This window comes from Delphinapterus leucas, chromosome 6 (genome assembly GCF_059928025.1).
Source record: "Delphinapterus leucas isolate spDelLeu-1000000601 "Yukka" chromosome 6, BTC_Dleu_Yukka2, whole genome shotgun sequence".
Classification (NCBI taxonomy): Eukaryota; Metazoa; Chordata; class Mammalia; order Artiodactyla; family Monodontidae; genus Delphinapterus; species Delphinapterus leucas.
Genome location: NC_143134.1, coordinates 101,141,602 through 101,160,679, shown reverse-complemented (window position 1 = coordinate 101,160,679; position 19,078 = coordinate 101,141,602). Strand labels below are relative to the sequence as shown.

Sequence of the window (19,078 nt, the reverse complement as noted above, 5' to 3'; positions counted from 1 at the left end):
GGAGGGAGAAGGAGTATTGGGTTGGGCGGCATAGATTATGCAGAATCCCTAGCACCAGGCCAAGAAGCCTGCGCTTCATCCTCTGGTGGATGTTTCTGTGCAGAAAAGTGACTGAGATGAGGGCTGTGTTGTGTGAGGACCATTCCGGCAAACACAAGGAAGATGGCCTTTAGGAGGGAGACGCTAGAGGTAGTTGGACCACTCGGGGGCTGTTGCTGAGGTCCGTATGTGAGGTGATGTGGCCTGAGCCACAATGGAGAGGAAAGAGAGAGCCTTCTGAAGATGGATGCAGAGGGGCGTGCCATCTGATGGATGTGGAACTGGTGGATGGAAGAGAGCCTCGTGTGCCTGCAAGGCTCCTGAAATCCTTTCTCTGCCCAGATGTCATGCTTTCCACCAACTAGGATGTATACGCTTGACTAGCACTTGTACACACAGCTTATTTCCTCCTTTCAAGCCTACCTGGGATGCGCGGCATCTTATGCTATTGAGACTAATGAGATCTGGACGGATTGGCTTCTATCTTCTCTGTTCTTCCAGGACCACAGTCGACCTATTACATTGCAAGTGGGTCAGGTTACAGTAAGATGTTGCCAGTTGCATCTATCTAAGAGGGTCAGGCTGGTTCATTTATTTGGGGGACAGTTAAGACATCCGCTGTCCAGCAGTCTTCCTTATCGGGACCGTGTCTGGGAACCAGTAAATAGGCAAAATCAGAACCTCTGACTGGCTAACAAAGATTTCACGATGTCCATACCTTTCCCTGCTGGCTGGCTGCCTGACCCAGTCTTTAACCGGCAACTCTGTACTCTTACTTTACACCTGATTTTCATGCACGTGGTTATTTTTAGCTCCTCTCAGATCAGAAGGAGCTGCTCTAGAGAGACATACTGTCTCCACACCACTGGTTGCTGGTCCCTGTAAAAAATGATGTGCTGAGACGGGAGGAAGAAAAACTAGGCAACGTGGATGTAAGAACTCGAGGGTAGAGCTCTCTAGATCCTGCTGTGTTTGGGGACAGCTCTCCATACGTGTCTTGCAGTTGGTAGACTTCAGGATGGTGATGGGGACTTTGTAAGGTTTTACAATGAGTATATTCTGTTTGGGAAGGCAGGGAGGTAAGTGGTGTTGCTACTTATGGGCTCGGGTCTTAAGCTGTTTAGAACGACGTTGCTCCGCAAGAAGGACTTGTTCTTCCTGTAGCTGCTCCCTTCCAGACTTTGTGACCCCAGCAGACCCCAGTGCCTAGAGGGTGGCTGGCATTCGATGAGCAGTTGGTAAATATCTGTTGAATGAATGAATGAATGGATTCATCACAGAGGGGGAGACCCAGTTAATGACGAGGCAACAAGGAGCAGCTTCCATTCTTGTCACATTAACAGGTCTCCTGGTGTAAAATCACTAGACAGCACTTCACATAATAGCCGCGAGGTTGTGTTTAGGTAAATGGGCTTGGAAGTAGAGCACAGTTCCCTAGATGCTTGTTCATGGAGAACTTAATTTGAAAAGATTTTAGTGAGTGTATTCTCATTTTTAGCCCTGCCGTTTGTGAAATATCAGTCTGTTTTTCGTGCTTCGGCATGGCCCATCCAGAAGATTTCTTTCGTGGCCCCATCCATCCCCCATGCACATATCCTCATCCATCCACACATCCATCCACACATCCATCCGTCCATCCATCCAGCAAACACATTTGTGGAGTGCCTGCGTTTTGGGGATGGAGGGAAGAGAGAATGGTATCCAGGTGAACACAGCTGGTCTCTGCCCTTGGGAGTGCTCAGTCTGAAGCAGGAATAAGACAGGAACATGGGCAGCTATGGTGCAGTGTGATAAGTGTGTATGTAATGAAGGCATGGGCCTGCTTGTGGGAACCCAGAAGAGGGGCACTTACTGCCCTGGAGCGGACGGAGAGAGTAGAGCTGGGAAGCTGCCGAAGGAGGGAATGTTTGGGCCAGTGAACCCGAGATGACAGCTTGTGGGCTTCTAGGGGCTGCCCTGAGTAAGATGTCCTGGCTGGCAGTGCAGATGAGTTATCTGGAACCTTCTCAGTTTTGAGAATGGACACTCTGTGGGCTGGGAGGAGTGAAAGATGGTTGATTCATGGACTGTGGTCTTGACCCTCCTATCTTCAACCTGCCTTTAACTCCCTGGGACCTCTGTTTCAAGGACCCTTCTGTTCATTCCAGCCCTCATAATTTCGCCAGATTCTTTTTAGAGCAGGAAAGGGCCATTGGGAATTCTCTTTTCCAGCAGAAAAGACCAAAGAGCATACTTGGAGGGAGGAAGGTGAGTGGGGGGAAGTGTTTATAGGTGAGTAAAAATAGTGTTTCCTATCCACCAGACCCTGCTGTATGCCACCCCCAGGTCCAGCTGAGTGAGGGTCTGTCGGCAGAGGAGCCAGTCTGGCATTGGCAGAAGGGACTCACTGCCCCTAGAAAGGTTCTTTTCCTAACCGCCACCTTGAGCTCATTCTAAATTAAGAGCCACTTTAGAAAGACATCAGAAAAGTAAAATTTGGAATGACCTAGACAGAAACTTGGGCTAACCTCCCTCATTTTACATGTGGGGAACTGTGCTTTTTCAGTTCATACTCTGAGAGTGTTAAAATTACATACCTGGATGGTAAGCCCTGAACCAAAATAGACCCAGGTGGGGAGCAGGTTGGATTTGGGGTCATTTGAGTTTTGGTGGCCCTGTATATTCAGGGCGCCATGGCCACGTCTGATTTGCAGCTGCAGGGGAAGTCCAGGATGACCGTATGGTTTGGGGGAAATTATGAATTGCTTAAGGTTGGAGTTAATGGTGCATCTGGGACTAGAGCACAGGTCTCTTGCTTTCTCCCAGCACAGTTCTTTCTGCCACATCCTGCTGCTAAAGCTTTACTCTAACTATTTTTTTCCCACTAGGAAACCCACTAATGAAGCATTGGCACCGTGATAATAGGTGTTGCATGGGGCCAATAGCACTGGATAGTAATTGGAAGAAATACATCCAGAAGATGGATTGTTATGGGCAAGGAGGAAGAGTGCCAGAATTGTGATTTTTTTTTTTTTTTGAAATTGTATTTGCTGCCTAACAACTGCCAAAAGACCAGTGTTAAAAAAAAACTTGGGAAGAAAACCATCTATAGTTTCTCCATGCTAACACAGCTGTTTTAGTTTTTGCCAATTTCCTGTTTTTATCAAGTAGTCCATGTACAGTGCATACGTATTTTTATGTAGTTGGGATCACAGCTTTCTCTTAACAGAGTTAAGTACTGTGTTTACTTAACGTTTCTCATAAGAATTTTCCATATTTCGGTCTCATCTTCATAATCCTTTTTGGTTATGGCCGAATAGTATTCTGGAGTGCTGGTGGGCCCCAGTGCTGTGTTCTGTGATTGGAGTTTCAGTTGCTCTTCTTTTTGCCCTCCCGTGATCCTGCCTGTTTCTCCAGTAGATTAATTTATAGAGAACACCACTGCACGTCAAGTCTTCTGCTTCTGTTGAATTGATGCCTTCAGAGGAGTATTTCCAGGAAGGAAAGAGACTGTAATTCATTGATGTAGTTTTGATTTTTTTTTTTGTTATTTATTTGTATAACGTAAGTACAGATGTACACATAAAACAAAGGTACAGTTTAATGAACTACTAGAAGGTAGACAGACACCCTTGTACCACTACCCACGTCAAAAGCTGGAACCCTGCCAGCCAGCCAGAAGTCCACCGTTGCCCCCTCCCTGTGCCCCCTCCAAGCCCCAAGAGCAACGACTGCTCTGTCTTTATTACAGTCACTTCTTTACTATCTTTCCAAGTTTGCTCACCCAAGTGTGCATCCCTAGATGTTTCAAGTTAAGTTATCCTTTTTTAAAAAAATGTCTTTTAAATCTCTTTTAATCTGTAGGTGTTCCCTCCATCTCTTCTCTTCCCTATAGTCTGTTGGTTGAAGAAAACTAGGTCATTTGTCCTGAGGAGTTTCTAGAATTTTCCACAGGCTGGATCTCGCCAATTGCAGTCCCATGTAGTTTAGAACGTTCCTCTGCATTTCCTACAGTTGGCAGTTGGATCTAGCGGTTGAATCAGTCCCAGGGTTGATTTTTTTTTTTTTTCCTGTGGAAAGAGAGGTGTGGGGAGCAAGATTATATCTTGGGTGGTGGGACGTTCTTCATGGCGAGGTACATAATGGTTGTCTGTCTGTCTCCTATTGCGATGTTAGTAGCCACTGGCATCCAATGCTTAGAGCCTGCCATTCATTAGAAGTTGCAAAATTGTGGTATTGCCATTCTGTTGTTCCTTCCTCATTTATTTGCTGGAATACTACTATAAAGAAAACCTTTGCCTCTCTACTATTTTTAATTATTTATAGAGATTCACATACCATACAATTCACCTATCTGAAGCATGCAATTTAGTGGTTTTTAGTATTTTCGTAGCGTTGCGCATCAATCACCACAATTAATTTTAGAACACTTCATTAACCTCCAAAAAAATCCTACTCATCTTCGCTTTCACCCCGCAAACCTGGCAGCCCTAAGCAATTACTAATCTAATTTCTGTCTGTAGATTTACTGTTCTGGACATTTCAAACAATACGTGGTCATTTGTAACCAAGTTCTTTCACTTAGTATAATGTTTTCAGTATCCATTGATGTTGTAGCATGTATCAGAACGTTATTCCTTTTTATGGCCAAATAATATTCCACTGTATGGATGTACTGCATTTTGTTTATCCATTCATCAGTTGATAGACATTTGGGTTGCTTCCACTTTTTGACTATCAGGAATAATGCTGCTGTGAACATTTTTGTACCAGTTTCTGTGTGAGCTTAATGTTTTCATTTTTCTTGGATATTTACCTGGAAGTGTCATTGCTGGGTCAAATGGTAACTCTAGGTTTAACCGTTTAAGAAACTGCCAGGCTGTTTCCTAAATCAGCTACACAATTTGACATTCCTGTCAGCAGTATAAGAGGGTTCCAGTTTCTCCAACATTGGTTATCTGTCTTTTTTATTATAGCCCTCCTAGTGGGTGTGAAGTGTCTGATTGTGGTTTTGATTTGCATTTCCCTGATGAGTAATGATGTTGAGCATCTTTTCATATGCTTATTGGCTGTTTTTCTATCTTTGGAGAACCATGTATCTATCTATCTATCTATCTATATTTCCTTGACCTAATTTTTAATTGAATATATGTCTTTTTATTATTGAGTTGTAATAATTCCTTGTATGTTCTAGATAGAAGTCTCTTGTCAGAAGTATGATTTGTAAAATTTTCTCCCATTCAGGGTTGTCTTTGTACTTTCTTGATATCTTGGTGTTCTTTGAAGCATAAAAGTTTTACCTTTTTGATGATGTCCAGCTTGTTTTTTCTTTTGCTGCTTGCACTTTTGGTGTTTTATCTAGGAAACTGTTGCCTAATCCAAGGTCCTGAAGATTTGTGTGTATGTTTTATTCTGAGTTTTATAGTCTTAACTCTTACATTTAGGTCTTTGATTCATTTTGAGTTAATTTTTGTCTATGTTGTCATCTGCTCTTTGGTTACCCAGTGCTACAGCTAAAGGCAGGATCAGTGCTTGATTTTTTTCCCCATTTATTTACCATTTATCATAATAAGTCACTGGTTTCCTAACCAGCCTATGACGTTGTAGTTTGGTGGGTTTTCTTGTCATTATGTATGTATGCTTAGATTTCATCATGAGTTTGTATTATAATAAAAATAATTACATTTTTAAAAATTTGTGTACTGTGACACATGTATGCAATAGAGAGAGAAAAGTGATTTTGTGGTTTTTTTCTTTTTTTAGCCTTGTTTCTTATCCAGTTGTCACATCCTAAATTTTCTTCTACCCAATTGTCTTCCAGAAACATGCCAAAGGCCAGGATTTGTTTGATCAGATTGTGTACCACTTGGACCTGGTGGAAACAGATTACTTTGGCCTCCAGTTCCTTGACTCTGCCCAGGTTGCGGTATGTATGCCTTTGATTCCTTACAGGATGGATTGGCTTTTCATGCTAATCACAGATCCACAGTTGCTAGAAATTGGTAGAGAAAAACAGGAGTAAAACTGTGATATTGTTGCAGTAAGGAGCATTGGGAGGGAGGTGCTGGCACCCATGTGAGATGATGCATCCGTGGTGCCCCACCCTGGAGATGGCCAGTACCTGCGAAAGGAAGAGGAAGATGTGTTCCCGTTACACATGGGGATACACTAGGGGAACCTTTCCAAGCATAGGGATGCAGTATGGGCACATCTCTAGAGTAGGTAGAGAGAAGAAATATCATTACAGGAATTCTTTTAAGGATGCTGCTTGTATTTAACCAGCAGAAGAGGCTGTGCTACCCTCCTCTTCTGGACTCTTGCCAGGTGTAGCAAGCAGGTGCTGTGAACACAGCTGAATTGCAGCCGGGCTTAGTGGGCTCAGGGGCTGGGCAGTCGGAGCGGGTCTTGGCATTGCTCGAGAACCATCTTGCAGGCTCCAGCAGGTTGCGTTAGGTCAGCAAAGACTTCCCCCGCTTTGCCTGAGACAGAACTGTGTGCAGTGGAGGCGCTCAAGTACGTGAACTCGACACAGCTCAGAACCACTCTTTCGTTTATTTTAATTTCTGTATTTATTTTATAACTGACCTACAGTACTATGTTAGTTCCTGTTACACAATGTAGTAATTCAGTATTTCTGTACATTTCTAAATGATCACCCTGAAAGCCTATTTACGACCCGTCACCGTACAGAGATATTATCTTATTACTGACTGTATTCTCCACACTGTACATTTCATACCTGTGACTCACTTATTTTGCAACTACTAGATGTTTGTATGTCTTAATCTCCCTCACCTATTTCTATCTCCCTCCTTCCCCCCGGCAACCACCTGTTTGTTCTCTGTATCTGTAACTCTGTTTGTTTTGTAATGTTTGTTCATTTGTTCTGTTTCTTAGATTCCACATATAAGTGATATCATACCATGTTTGTCTTTCACTATCTGACTTATTTTACTTAGCATAATACCCTCTAGGTCCCTCCATGTTGTCACAAATGGCAAGATTTCATTATTTTTTTATGCATGAGTAATATTCCATTGCGTATGTATTATAGATACCACATCTTCTTTATCCATTCATCTATTGATGGGCACTTGGGTTGCTTCCATATCTTGGCTATTGTAAATAACAGTGCAATGAACATAGGGGTGCATATATCTTTTCTAATTAGTGTTTTTTTCCTTTGGATAAATATCTAGGAGTGGAAGTGCTGGATCATATAGTAGTTCTATTTTTAATTTTTTGAGGAACCTCCATACTGTTTTCCATAGTGGCTGCATCAATTTACATTCCTACCAACAGTGCATGAGGGTTTCCTTTTCTCCACATCCTCGCCAATACTTGTTATTTGTTGTGTTTTTGATAATAGCCATTCTGACAGGTGTGAGGTGATAGATACCTCGTTGTGGTTTAGATTTGCATTTTCCTGATGGTTAGTGATATTGAGCATCTTCTCATGTTTCTGTTGGCCATCTGTATGTCTTCTTTGGGAAAGTGTCTATTCAGGTCCTCTGCCCATTTTTAAATAGGATTGTTTGGGTTTTTTGATGTTGAGTTGTATGAGGTCTTTGTATATTTTGGGTATTAACCCCTTATCAGATGTATCATTTGCGAAGATTTTCTCCTGGTCAGTAGGCGGCATTTTCATTTTGCTGATAGTTGTCTTCACTGTGCAAAAGCTTTTTAGTTTGGTGTAGTCCCATTTGTTTATTTTTGCTTTTGTTTCCCTTGCCTGAGGAGACATATACAAAAAATACTACTAAGACTACTGTCAAAGAGCATACTGCCTATGTTTTCTTCTAGAAGTTTTATGGTTTCAGGTCTTACATTTAGGTCTTTTATCTATTTTGAATTTATTTTTGTGCATAGTGTGAGGTAGAAGTCCAATTTGATTCTTCTGCATGTAGCTGTCCAGATCTCCCAACACCATTTATTGAAGAGACTGTCTTTGCCACATTGTATATTCTTGCCTCCTTTGTCATTGATTAATTGATCATATAAATGTGGGTTCATTTCTGGGCTCTCTTTTCTGTTCCATTGACCTATGTGTCTGTACCATACTGTTTAGATTACTGTAGCTTTGTAGTATAGCTTGAAATCAGGGAATGTGGTACCTCCAGCTTTGTTCTTTTAAAAAGCAGGAAGGACTTCAGGGTCTCCCTTCCCAACAAAATCTAGCTTTGGGTTTCAAAGAGAACTTATTCAGGAATCTAAAAGTATTTATTAAGTGCCTGTTATGCACTGGGTCCTGTTCCAAGCAGTGGATAATGCAGTGGATGTATGTAATACCTATGCAACATGACTGGTGGTAATAAGTGTTAAGAAAAATAAAGCAGAGTGAGGTGTTAGACAAAGTAAAGGGAGGGTGAGGGAATAGACCGAGTAAGGGGCAGTGCTATCTTAGACAGAGTATGAAAGGGTGAGTTCCCTGGTAGGAGATGTTTGAGCTGAGACCTGGAGCTCCTCATCTGTGGCTAAGCCTTTCTACCTGAAAGACACTTTTTAGAGACTTCCGGGGGGCTACCCATGACGGTTGTAAGGAGATGCTCAAAGTCGATGCCTGGAAATTGGGTCTGCCTGAGATGGTTACTGTGATGCTCAGTCTGCAGTGATAACGGTGGAGCCAGGACTTAAGTGTGCCCGGGCTACAGTGCCTGCTGGGCAGACACTCCCCTCTGCTCCCACTGGATGCCCCCTCTCCACCACTGACTTCCTCTCCACCTTCAGGACCTCCTGTCTGCTGACAGCCCACTACCCCACCCCCCTGACTGTTGCCACGAACACCCCAACTGCCTCCTCGAGTTCGTGGTCCTGATTCCTTCCTGTGAGCCGGAGACTCTCACTCTGGCCACTGTGGCCCTGGGGAGGGCAGACCAGCTTTTCCCTGTCCCCTTCCCCATGCAGTTCTGCTTCCTTTGAGGTTGGACTGCCCAGTGCTGTGCCCTCTGACCTCAGCGCTCTCCTTCCCATCCTTCAAGGCCTCTGGTGCCTGTTTTTCTCTTCCCTGGGCAACCTCAGAACTCAAATTGCTGGCCCCTCTAAACATTCCAGACATGGTTTCCTCTCACTGAAGCTTCAGTTGAGTAAACCTCACACAGATGCACTTCTGGTCCTGTCACCACTCCAAGATCCGGAATTCTGTCATTTCTCATCCCATGACAACGTCCCGTGATCGCGTCCTTCCAGTTCTTCTACATGTGGCCTTGGCCCACGACAACTCCTCCTACTCTGTCCTTCCTCCCGGCCTGGCGAAGCTCAGCTGTTTCACCTGTGTCCCCTCTTGCCCTTTGATTCTCCTGCTCCCCTGACTGTCCCCTGGCCTCCCTTTGACACGCATGCAGGCCCATATGCTTCCTCTGCTGCTTCTCCCGGGCTGCCAGGTGTTGCTGGAGAGCCACGGGCTGTGCGTTTTGGCACCAGCACAAATCACAGATCACAGGTTCAGCAGAGTCCAAGCCCCCGAGCTGTTCTTGGAGCCTCATTAACCCCCAGTGGACTCTGGGGGTTAATCCCAACTCTGGAATGCCCCAGGGTTCCCCTCTGACTCTGGATCACAGGCCCGTGGTCCAGTTCCCACAAAGACTGGTCTCATGGTTGGCCTTGCCACCTACTGAGAAGACCGAGTCATTTAGCTGAAACGCCTTGAGTTTTCTTCCCTGCATCTCAAAGTTTCTTTTTTCTCTCTGTCCATCCTTTTTACTACTTTGTTTTAAGGGAGTTTGCCTGTTTCTCCAGCATTTACTCACTACACCTGCATCAGAGTTCCATTTCCGGTTGCTTCCTGGGTGCTGAGTTTAGAGTCCTCCTTGCTGTCCCCAGCATCTGACACTTGCCAGCCCTCCTCATCCCGGAAACTCTTCTCTATTCTGCCTTCTCCTGTTGTCCTAACGTGTGGTATCTTTGGCTTCAGATTGTTTATGGCCCTGGACTGAGTCAGACCTGGACCTTACTCTTGGTTCTGCCCCAACTCATTTGATGGGCTTTAGATAAGCCACCTTTTCTCCCTTGGGCTCAGTTTCCTCATCTGTAAAATGAGGTTCTTTTATTTATTTACTTATTTTTGGCTGTGTTGGTTCTTCATTGCTGCGCGGGCTTTCTCTAGTTGCGGCGAGTGGGGGCTACTCTTCGTTGCAGTGCGCGGGCTTCTCATTGCGGTGTCTTCTCTTGAAGAGCACGGGCTCTAGGCCTGCGGGCTTCAGTAGTTGTGGCTTGCAGGCTCTAGAGCGCAGGCTTAGTAGTTGTGGTGCACAGGCTTAGTTGCTCCGCAGCACGTGGGATCTTCCCAGACCAGGGATTGAACCTGTGTCCCCTGCATTGACAGGTGGATTCTTAACCACTGCGCCAGCAGGGAAGCGCCTGTTTTTTTTCTTTTGACCACCCCAGGCAGCATGTGTAATCTTAGTTCCCCGACCAAGGATCAAACCCGCGCCCCCTGCAGTGGAAGCGTGGAGTCTTAACCACTGGACTGCCAGGAAAATCCCTAAAATGGGGTTCTTGGACCTGTTCTCCCAAGAGCTCTTCTAGTTCTAATGTCCAGTGATTCTGAGTCTAAAGAAGAGGCAGGCGTGTCTGCCCCACAAATCTTCTCTAGTCAGGGAGAAGGTACCTGTTATTTCTTCCATTAGAGCCAAGTACCTGTTGTTCTGGTGGCGTGTCCTCATCCCCAGGCGACTGCTTTCCAGCCACACGGGTTCCCAGAAAGCCGAGAATGTGACTCCACTATGAAAGGCTCTGCTGTGAGCCTCTGCTCACTTGGCTGCCGGGCTTTCCTGTCCGCTGGTGCCCTGGCCCTGTGCAGCGGGAGGGATGTTCATGGTGAGATCCAGGCATCCTTCCCAGGCCATACACCTGCAGATGCTCAGATTCTGCAGGTGCTAAAGCCTTTCAAGCATGCAGCTCTGTGAATATGATGCGCTTTTCTTCCCCACGAGAGCAGGCGTAGGGTCCTCATCTGCCGAACTCTGAGGATCCTAGAGATGTGGGGCAGCGACAGCTCCCAGGCCTCTTCTGCTCATCGGTTTGATATCTAAGCTGGGCTCATTGCAGGCTGGGTCTGGTACTGCCCGCACCTTGCTTGTGCTGGTTCCCCTCCCGGGACACCCTTTCTCATCCCGTTTAAACTTCTGGCCATCGTTCAAGACCACCTCTGATGACAGCCCTTCGTGCAGCGTGTCCTCAACTCCCAAAATGTTTTTCCTCCTCTATGTAAACCTGAGCTTATTTTGCCCTCCCTGGCAGTTTGCTCATTTGGCCTCAGGGTCATTATGTGTGTATATGAACAAACCTTTCTGATTAGATCCTAAGACTTAGGTCCTCCTCTTCTTAACTTGGTGACTATTGGTGACAAAGGCATACAACCTAGAACTTTTGTCCTTAGCCCCAGAAGGGACCTTAGGAGCCATTTGTCAAATTTCTCCATCTCTGGTGGTGAAACCAAAGTCCTTAGACCTTGGCAAGTCACTTAGCGAGTAGCGCAGCTTGTGTGCGAACCCAGGTTTTCCGATTTCGGGTTTTAAGTGTTCTTTTCGGTACACTCTACTCTGGAGCCTCAGTTTTCCTAACACCAAGGTGAATGTAGTAACATCCATTTCAGAGGGAAATTGAAGGACTCAGTGAGTTAATGGAAGAGAAAGGGTTTTGTAATCCAGCATGGGTGTGGGTCTCACTTCTTCCCAGATGGGCAGGCCAGGGGGGACCAGACGTCATCACGGCCCCCAGAGCTGATGCCCTGAGGTTAGCTGGAACCTCAAGGCTGCCCTGTCCGTGGGAGAGACCTTAGCGATTTAGATGAGACCTCTAGGAAAGTTCGCTGAGCCAATGATTTTTCCCAAAGGCCTGGGACAAAGCATTTGGTGGCAGGTGTGATAGATGGGGGCTCAGAAGGGAACGGTCCACTTGGCCATTGGCTTATTGCCCCATAATTGAGGCTCCTGCAAGGAATGACATCCCCACCCAGCCCCTGATATGCAAATCAGAGGGCTGGGGGTTCCAGGGCTCTTGGCTGTCTGCATCCCCAGCTTATATTCCCAGCTTGCTGCAGAGAGCCAAGCCTGGTTTCCATAGTGCACAGCCCAGCCCTGAAGCAAGGTCAAAGTCTATTGGCATCGCCTATTTTTAGCAGTTGGGGCTGGGGCCTCCTCTTTCCCTTTTCCATATCAAAGCAGGAAAGCCACCCAGGAACCCACTCTGTAGCTCTCACTTTGGCACAGCTCAAAGCAGGGGCAGGGGTTCTATTTTTACATATCAAAGCTTTCTTCCGAGAGCCCAGGGCTCTGGCCTGCACCCACCCAGCTTTCTTAGACTGTTCTGGTAGGTGCTGTTTACTGAGTTTCTACTCTGATGAGCTCTGAGGCAGGTATCAAACTAAAGGCATTATATAACTCTTGTTTAACATTCAGCATTGATCTGTAAAGCTGGCCATGAAGCAGACCCATTTCACAGATGAGGAAGCTGAGGCTCACTAGAAACCTTGTAAAGGTTAAAGTAAGGGACAGAGCCGGGATTCAGAACCTGGTCTCTCATTCCAAAGGCCAGCACTTTCCACTGGGTTATACTGATCCCATTACACAAGGGAACATCACACCCACCCACACACAGCCACACCCATGGAAAGAAAACATTCAGTCAGTAGCCATTCAGCAAACTTTGACGTGGAGCTTACTCAGTGGCAAGCTCTGTGGTGCAGAGGTAGGCTGGACAGTGTCCCCACCTGCCACATTCTGGTGAGGGAGACAGACAAGTGGTCCCTTGGAAAACTGGGGGCTCATTTTGTTTTTAATGATAAATATAAAATTACCCAATAAAATATCCACCACAGTTAGTGTACTTAAAGTATCTTAGGACTCAGAGTCTTGGAGCAAAAAACCAATCCCAGAATTTCAGTGTTAAGATCCTGAAACCTGGAAAGTTAAGTCTCAGACTATACTGTTCACGGTTACAGACTGTACTGTTCGTTGCCCTCCCGTCTGTGAGCCTGGAGGCTGTGTTGCGGATGAGGTGATCAGGGTATCAGAGGGGAAGGGCGAACATGGGGTGGGCCGCAGCCACAGAGGATGAGAGGACTTTGCCAGGCAGAGGAGCGGCAGGGATTTGGGGCTGGGGTAACTGTAGCCCCACCAAGCAGAAGTCTCCGTCCCCATCTTGGGTCGGGCGTTCTACAGGGTAGGTGTAGCCATCCTCAGTCCCTTCCAAAGCCCCTCCCAGCGTGAAAAGGGAGCATTTCATGGTGGTCCGTTTTGCAGCAAGGAATCCAGAAAAGGTGGTTTTGGGCCTTTGTCTCAGACTTGTGAGCTGTTTTTCATCTGGTTTTTGCAGCACGGAATCGGGTAGATGGGCGATTAGAGGCCCAGGGCTGTGAGGGGAGGTTGACACACAGACACGGTGACTGCTGGAAGGGCTCCGTGGACGCCAGAGGGACTGTTGTGGCTTCACCCTGATGGGTGCCTGGAATGTCATCACATTTGCCACTTGTGTGGACACTGCCGGCGCTCCTACCATTTCAGATGTATGTGGGGTTAGGGTTGGAGAGTATAAACACTAGTAGTGGTAGGGAGGGAGACGCAAGAGGGAAGGGATATGGGAACATAAGTATATATATAACTGATTCATTTTGTTGTAAAGCAGAAACTAACACACCATTGTAAAGCAATTATACTCCAATAAAGATGTTAAAAACAAACAAACAAACAAAAAAACACTAGTAGTGGGACATGTTACTGTCAGAGAAAACATCTTAAACCCTTCCTTTCATTTGAACAGTTCATTACAGTTGCCATGGACACTGAGTTGATTCTTGTGTTAGGGGACCGCTCAGTGCACAGATGAGGAAGCTGAGGGGATGGGGCGGGGGGCTTGCTCCTGGCCACATGCCAGGCAAGTGGCAGGGCTGGGACTTGAACTCTGATCTCCTGCCTCCTTCTCGAAGACGTGTGCAACAGCTCAAGGAATGCCTCAGGCCTCCCAGCAGCCTGCTTCTGAATGTTAGCAGAGCGAGTGTTTTCCTGTCCATGTGCAGGTATTGGCGCTGAATGGGAAGCTATTGATAAAGGGAAGGGGTCTCTGCAATTGACTTAAATGAATCCCCAAGGAAAGCTCGAGTAGCTGGCGTGAATGGGTTGACAGGGCTTCATGCTGAATGAGGATGAGGAGAGATCCCTCCGGTAGGCAGAGAAGGTGTGTCCTGGTGGGGTGTGGCGCGGAGACCCAGAGCACCGGATGCCGACACAGCCTGAGTTAGAATCCTGCCTCATTAGCGCTGTGATCCAGGGTACCTTGAGTCCTCTCCACGGCCACCGTCCTCTGCTCGAAGCCTGAGAAAGGGATGGATGTGACATAATGTAAGGGGTGTTTTTTCCAACACTACAAGCAATGGATTCTGATACTGTCTGCTTGAAGACAGTGTCAGATTAAGGGCTCAGTCCCTCAGACTCCCCACCAACCCCCGCACCGCACATACACACACACTTCAGGTGCTAATCCCAAGTCCACGTTGTCACCTGTGCTTCTGACCTACTAGCTATAGGTAGGAGTTTCCCATGACCCGCTCTGTGGGTTTAATTTGCTGGAGCCAATCACAGAAATCAGGGGGACAGTTTACCTACTAGGTTACCAGTTTATTATAAAAGGATGTAACTCGAGAACAGCCAGTTGAAACGGATGCATAGGGCAAGGTATAGGGGGGTGGGGAGGTGTGGAGCTTTCATGCCGTCTCTGAACACGCCGCTCCTCCCAAATCTCCGTGTGTTCACCAACCCAGAAGGTCTATGAACCTTCTCCTTTTGGGTTTTTATGGAGGCTGCACTACATAGACATGATTGATTAAATCATCGGCCGTTGGTGATTGATCCAACTTCCAGCCCCTCTCCCCTTCCCAGAGGTCGGGGAGGTGACGGGCGACTGAAAGTTCTAACCCTGTAATCAATCATGTGTTTGGTTTCCCTGGCAACAAGCCCCATCCTTAGGTGCTTTCCCAAAGTCACCTCATTCACGTAAACTCAGGTATCATTGAAAGGGTTTCATTATGAATGTTAAGACACTTTTACTGCTGTTACCACTTAGGAAATTACAAGGGTTTTAGGAGCTTTGTGCCAGAAACTGACAAAGACCGAATATATACATTTCTTATTATGAGTCACAACATCACACACAATAAGCTCCAAAAGTGTTCATTCTCTTCTTTCTCTTTACATCCTTTGGATATGATTATCTCTCAGATTCCTTCCAGCGCTAATTTAAATGCAAACTTTTTACAAGACACTTTTTACAAGCCAAGAAAATCTAGAGGTACTAGAAAGCCACTTATGAGTTCCATCACTCAAACGTGATGGCCCAGGGTTGTACAGGCAGAGGTTTTAGACCCTCTTCAACCCCTGAGCTTCTCCTGGCCATTGTGATTCAAGTGCTTCTGTGTAGATTTTAGACAATTAACTTCTATAACCAGCCTTATGTATGTTCTAATTCTAGAACTGATGTACTATCAGAACAGATGGGCTTTGCCAGATCATCTCACATCTCGATTTATGGGAAGGGTTTTGCCAGATGGACTTGGATGAGAAATTCAGATCAGAAACCACCTAATACCTGTTAGAGTGTTTGAGTTAAATGTCTTGCCCTTTGAACTCAGCAAGGCACCTGTCTGTTTCCGGTGACTGGTTTAATGGTCTGTTAAGAGGGCTGGAGCCATTTGCCTTGGCCTCTGCCGACAGGCGGCCTGGCTGTACTTAGCCGAATGCAGGTGAACATCCAAGACAGGTCCTGCCGCTGCTGAATAAGGGCTTCAAGCCAAGTATAGGATATAATTTATTAAATGCCACATCGGGCCTGAGTGCCCCCAGCGTCTTCAAGTCGCAGGGTGGTCTTATGGGATTAAGCATGAGTGATCCGAGTCTGGTCAGCTCCTACAGCTAAGAAGAAAAGTCGGGTCATTTTGAACTGGTTGGTTACAGGATAGATTTTATCATCTCTTGTTTTAGGCTTGTGACTGGATTTCTTAGCACCTCTGATGCAGATGAGCAAACCTGATCTGAACACCACAGGGTCAAGGAGCTCTTTAAATGGAGCCGTTTCTGATTCTTTTCCCGGCTTTGTGAGCCCCAGACTTTTCACAGGCCTCAATCCTGGCGGGTCCTGCTCTGGGCAGGGCTCTGTGGCTGGTGGCTAGGCGGGAAGGATGGAGGCCAGCACTCATGGATAAGGGGGCTTCTTTTTTTTTAGATTTTTTTTTTTTTTTTTTTGATGCAGACCATTTTGAAAGTCTTCATTGAATTTGTTACAATATTGCTTATGTTTTGGGATTTTTTTTGGCCACAAGGCACGTGGGATCTTATCTCCCCGACCAGGGATTGAACCCACACCCCTGCATTGGAAGGTGAAGTCTTAACCACTGGACCGCCAGGGAAGTCCCTGATAGGGGGGCTTCTTTAGCAGTGTGGTCAGAGGGAAAGGCGTCTGCTGTCCAGGAGGAGCATCTAGCCATGATCTGCCTGTCAGTTAACACGGGTTGTAGACATCTGGCTAATAAACCCTGAAATTGCTTGAGATTTCAGACAGCAGTTTTCAGAAGGGGTCGTGGATATTTCAAGATCCCCAGGATCATTATTAGGACATATTCTTGGGTAGGAGAGGATGCAGGAAAACTTCAACACTAAATATTTAATGGGACACTGGGAGCCTTTAAAAAACACTAAGGATCTGAGATTCTGTTTAATGATCTTGGGTGGGACCTGGGCATTTGTGATTGAAACACACAGCCAGGGTTGAAAACCACAGCTGAGGAAACGACACAGCTTGGGCCTGGATCAAGATTAGAGTTTGACAGTAGAGGGAGAGGAACAGTGGGCTGAAGTTTGTTCTATTCCAAATACAATAAGGAGACTTGAGAAGGGAAAGAGATGGGACAAGCTCCTTTAATCTCTGAGCCTCTGGGGCTAATAAGATTAGAAGGCTGATTGCAGGGAGAACTTTCCTTGCCTGCTAAGGATAAATTGATTTGAAAGTGAGGCAAAGAACAGGTTTAGCCAAGCCATTAGCATGATACTTACTTTGGCAGGAGAGTAAATATTATGTTTGTATCAAGCCTTTTTCTGTCCTCCCAGGGACTAAGGTCCAGCATTTCCAGCTTGGTTGAGGGCAGCAGTGAGACTGAATTCTAATGATACAAATTGATCATCAGAAACTGCCCGATAGGCAAGTGATGAATGAATGATGGAAGTTGGCAACCCAGCCCACCTCCCCGCACCGTGAAAATAATATTCCCATTCAAAGGAAAAAAACTATGCAGAGAATTAAAAAAGAAAAACAGTAGACGTCATTCCCGGTCCCACATTCAGAAATAACCTCTATAAATTCTTCTAGACATGTTGATAGGAAATAATAATTTTCTATAAAGGGATCCCACCTGCCTTTTTTTTTCCATCTCACATTGTGCCGTGGATCTCTTGCCACGTCAATAAATATAGGCCTAAATAGATTTAAAGGCTGAATAGTATTTCATTATATGGAGGAGCCATTGTTTTAATCCATCTTTGTTGATGGACATTTAGGTCATTTTCCATTCAAAGCTGTGAACAGTGAGATAAAGCATCCTGTCCACAAGCCTTTGAGACAGGCATCCGGCTATGGGGATCCGGTGCTTTGATCACACGGTTGCCTAGCTGGGGAGTGGGGTTGACAGAGCCCACGGTCTCCCATTGTACTGCTCCCAGCTTATGGTATTATAATTCATCTCGTATTTGCTCCTGTGTTTCCTTATCCCCCTCCTCCCACACAGTCAGAGTGGGCTCTTTGGTGAGGGGTAGAGTGCACGGTACTCAGTCCCACCCTTTCTCATTATTAGAATGTGCAGAGTTTAGATTGCTTCTGAAAGTATCTTGACAGCCAGCAGAATGGCCTCGGATTTTGAACAGCTAGTGAGAAACCTGCTGCGGGCCGTGTTGTTCCAACATCCTAACAGCGATGTCCCACGTGCATGGGATTTACATAAAGGGATGGGAAGGTCTCTATTTGCCTCATTTAAAAAATTACGTTGAACATTTATTTCCCAAGCATCTGATAAGGGCCGGCTGGGTGCCAGGCTCTGGGTTTGGCACAGGAAACTCAGAGATGATTGAGTGCGTGGTCCCTGTCCTTCGAGGCTCGTGTTCACCTGGAGGGGCTCGCAGTTTCATGTTCCTAAATGTTGCTTTCCATGGAAGTCAAGCTCCTGAGGCTCCTCAGGACTGTAGTGTCAACAACTTGGATGTTATAGAGGAACGTTTATATGAGGGAAATGGTTTTGCAGTTTCCTTGGATGGATGAGACTGAAGTGGTGTTTCTGGTGAAAACTAGAGGAAGTTGAAATGCCTTCATGGACCAGAGCAGAATTCTCTCAGGCAAATCCCCTCCTGTCTTTCCATCTTCAGTGCGGGTCATTTAAAGGGTCATGAATTTTGGTTTTAGATTTTAGAGTTTAGGGCGACAGAATGCCAAGACCTGTGTATGAGCAGAGATTTTCGACGGCGGGGCTTGTAGTCATTACTAGATTAACGGAGACTTGGTTGTAACTTGAGAAAACTCAGAAGGAAAAGGCAGTTGGTGGCTCCGCTGACTAGAAGGGACTTTATAGATCAATGAGGTAAAGGGTGTTAGGTTATTTTAGGCACCTCTTTGGAAAGCTAACTCTCCCCAGGAGAAATGCTCTTAATGTGCATAAGCACAGATACTTTTTCTTTTTTTTAATTGAAGTATAGTTTATTTATAATGTTGTGTTAGTTTCAGGTGTACAGCAAAGTGATTCAGTTATATATATATATTTTTTCAGATTATTTTCCATTATAGGTTGTTACAAAATATTGAATATGGTTCCCTGTGCTATACAGTAAATCTTTGTTGCTTTTCTAGTTTATGTATAGTAGTTTGCATCTGTAGTTTAATCCCAAACTCCTAATTTATCCCTCTCCCCTTCCCCCTTTGGTAACCATAAGTTTGTTTTCTATTTTTGTGAGTCTGTTTCCATTTTGTATATAGATTCATTTGTATTATTTTTTAGATTCCACATATAAGTGATATCATGTAATATTTGTCT

The 19,078-nt window shown here is 45.6% G+C and overlaps 1 protein-coding gene across 11 annotated transcripts in view; it reads left to right on the top strand.

Moving 5' to 3' along the window:
• Positions 1 to 19,078, top strand: part of EPB41L4B (erythrocyte membrane protein band 4.1 like 4B) — a 145,934-nt gene that overhangs the window by 32,848 nt on the left and 94,008 nt on the right. For all 11 annotated transcript variants that reach the window (XR_016393610.1, XM_022579103.2, XM_022579102.2 and 8 more), the window contains one exon: positions 5,840 to 5,944. Coding sequence is in view for 10 of the 11 variants with exons in the window: in XM_022579103.2 (XP_022434811.1) it covers positions 5,840 to 5,944 (105 nt within the window). In the remaining variant the exon portion in view is untranslated. The remainder of the gene's footprint in view (positions 1 to 5,839; positions 5,945 to 19,078) is intronic.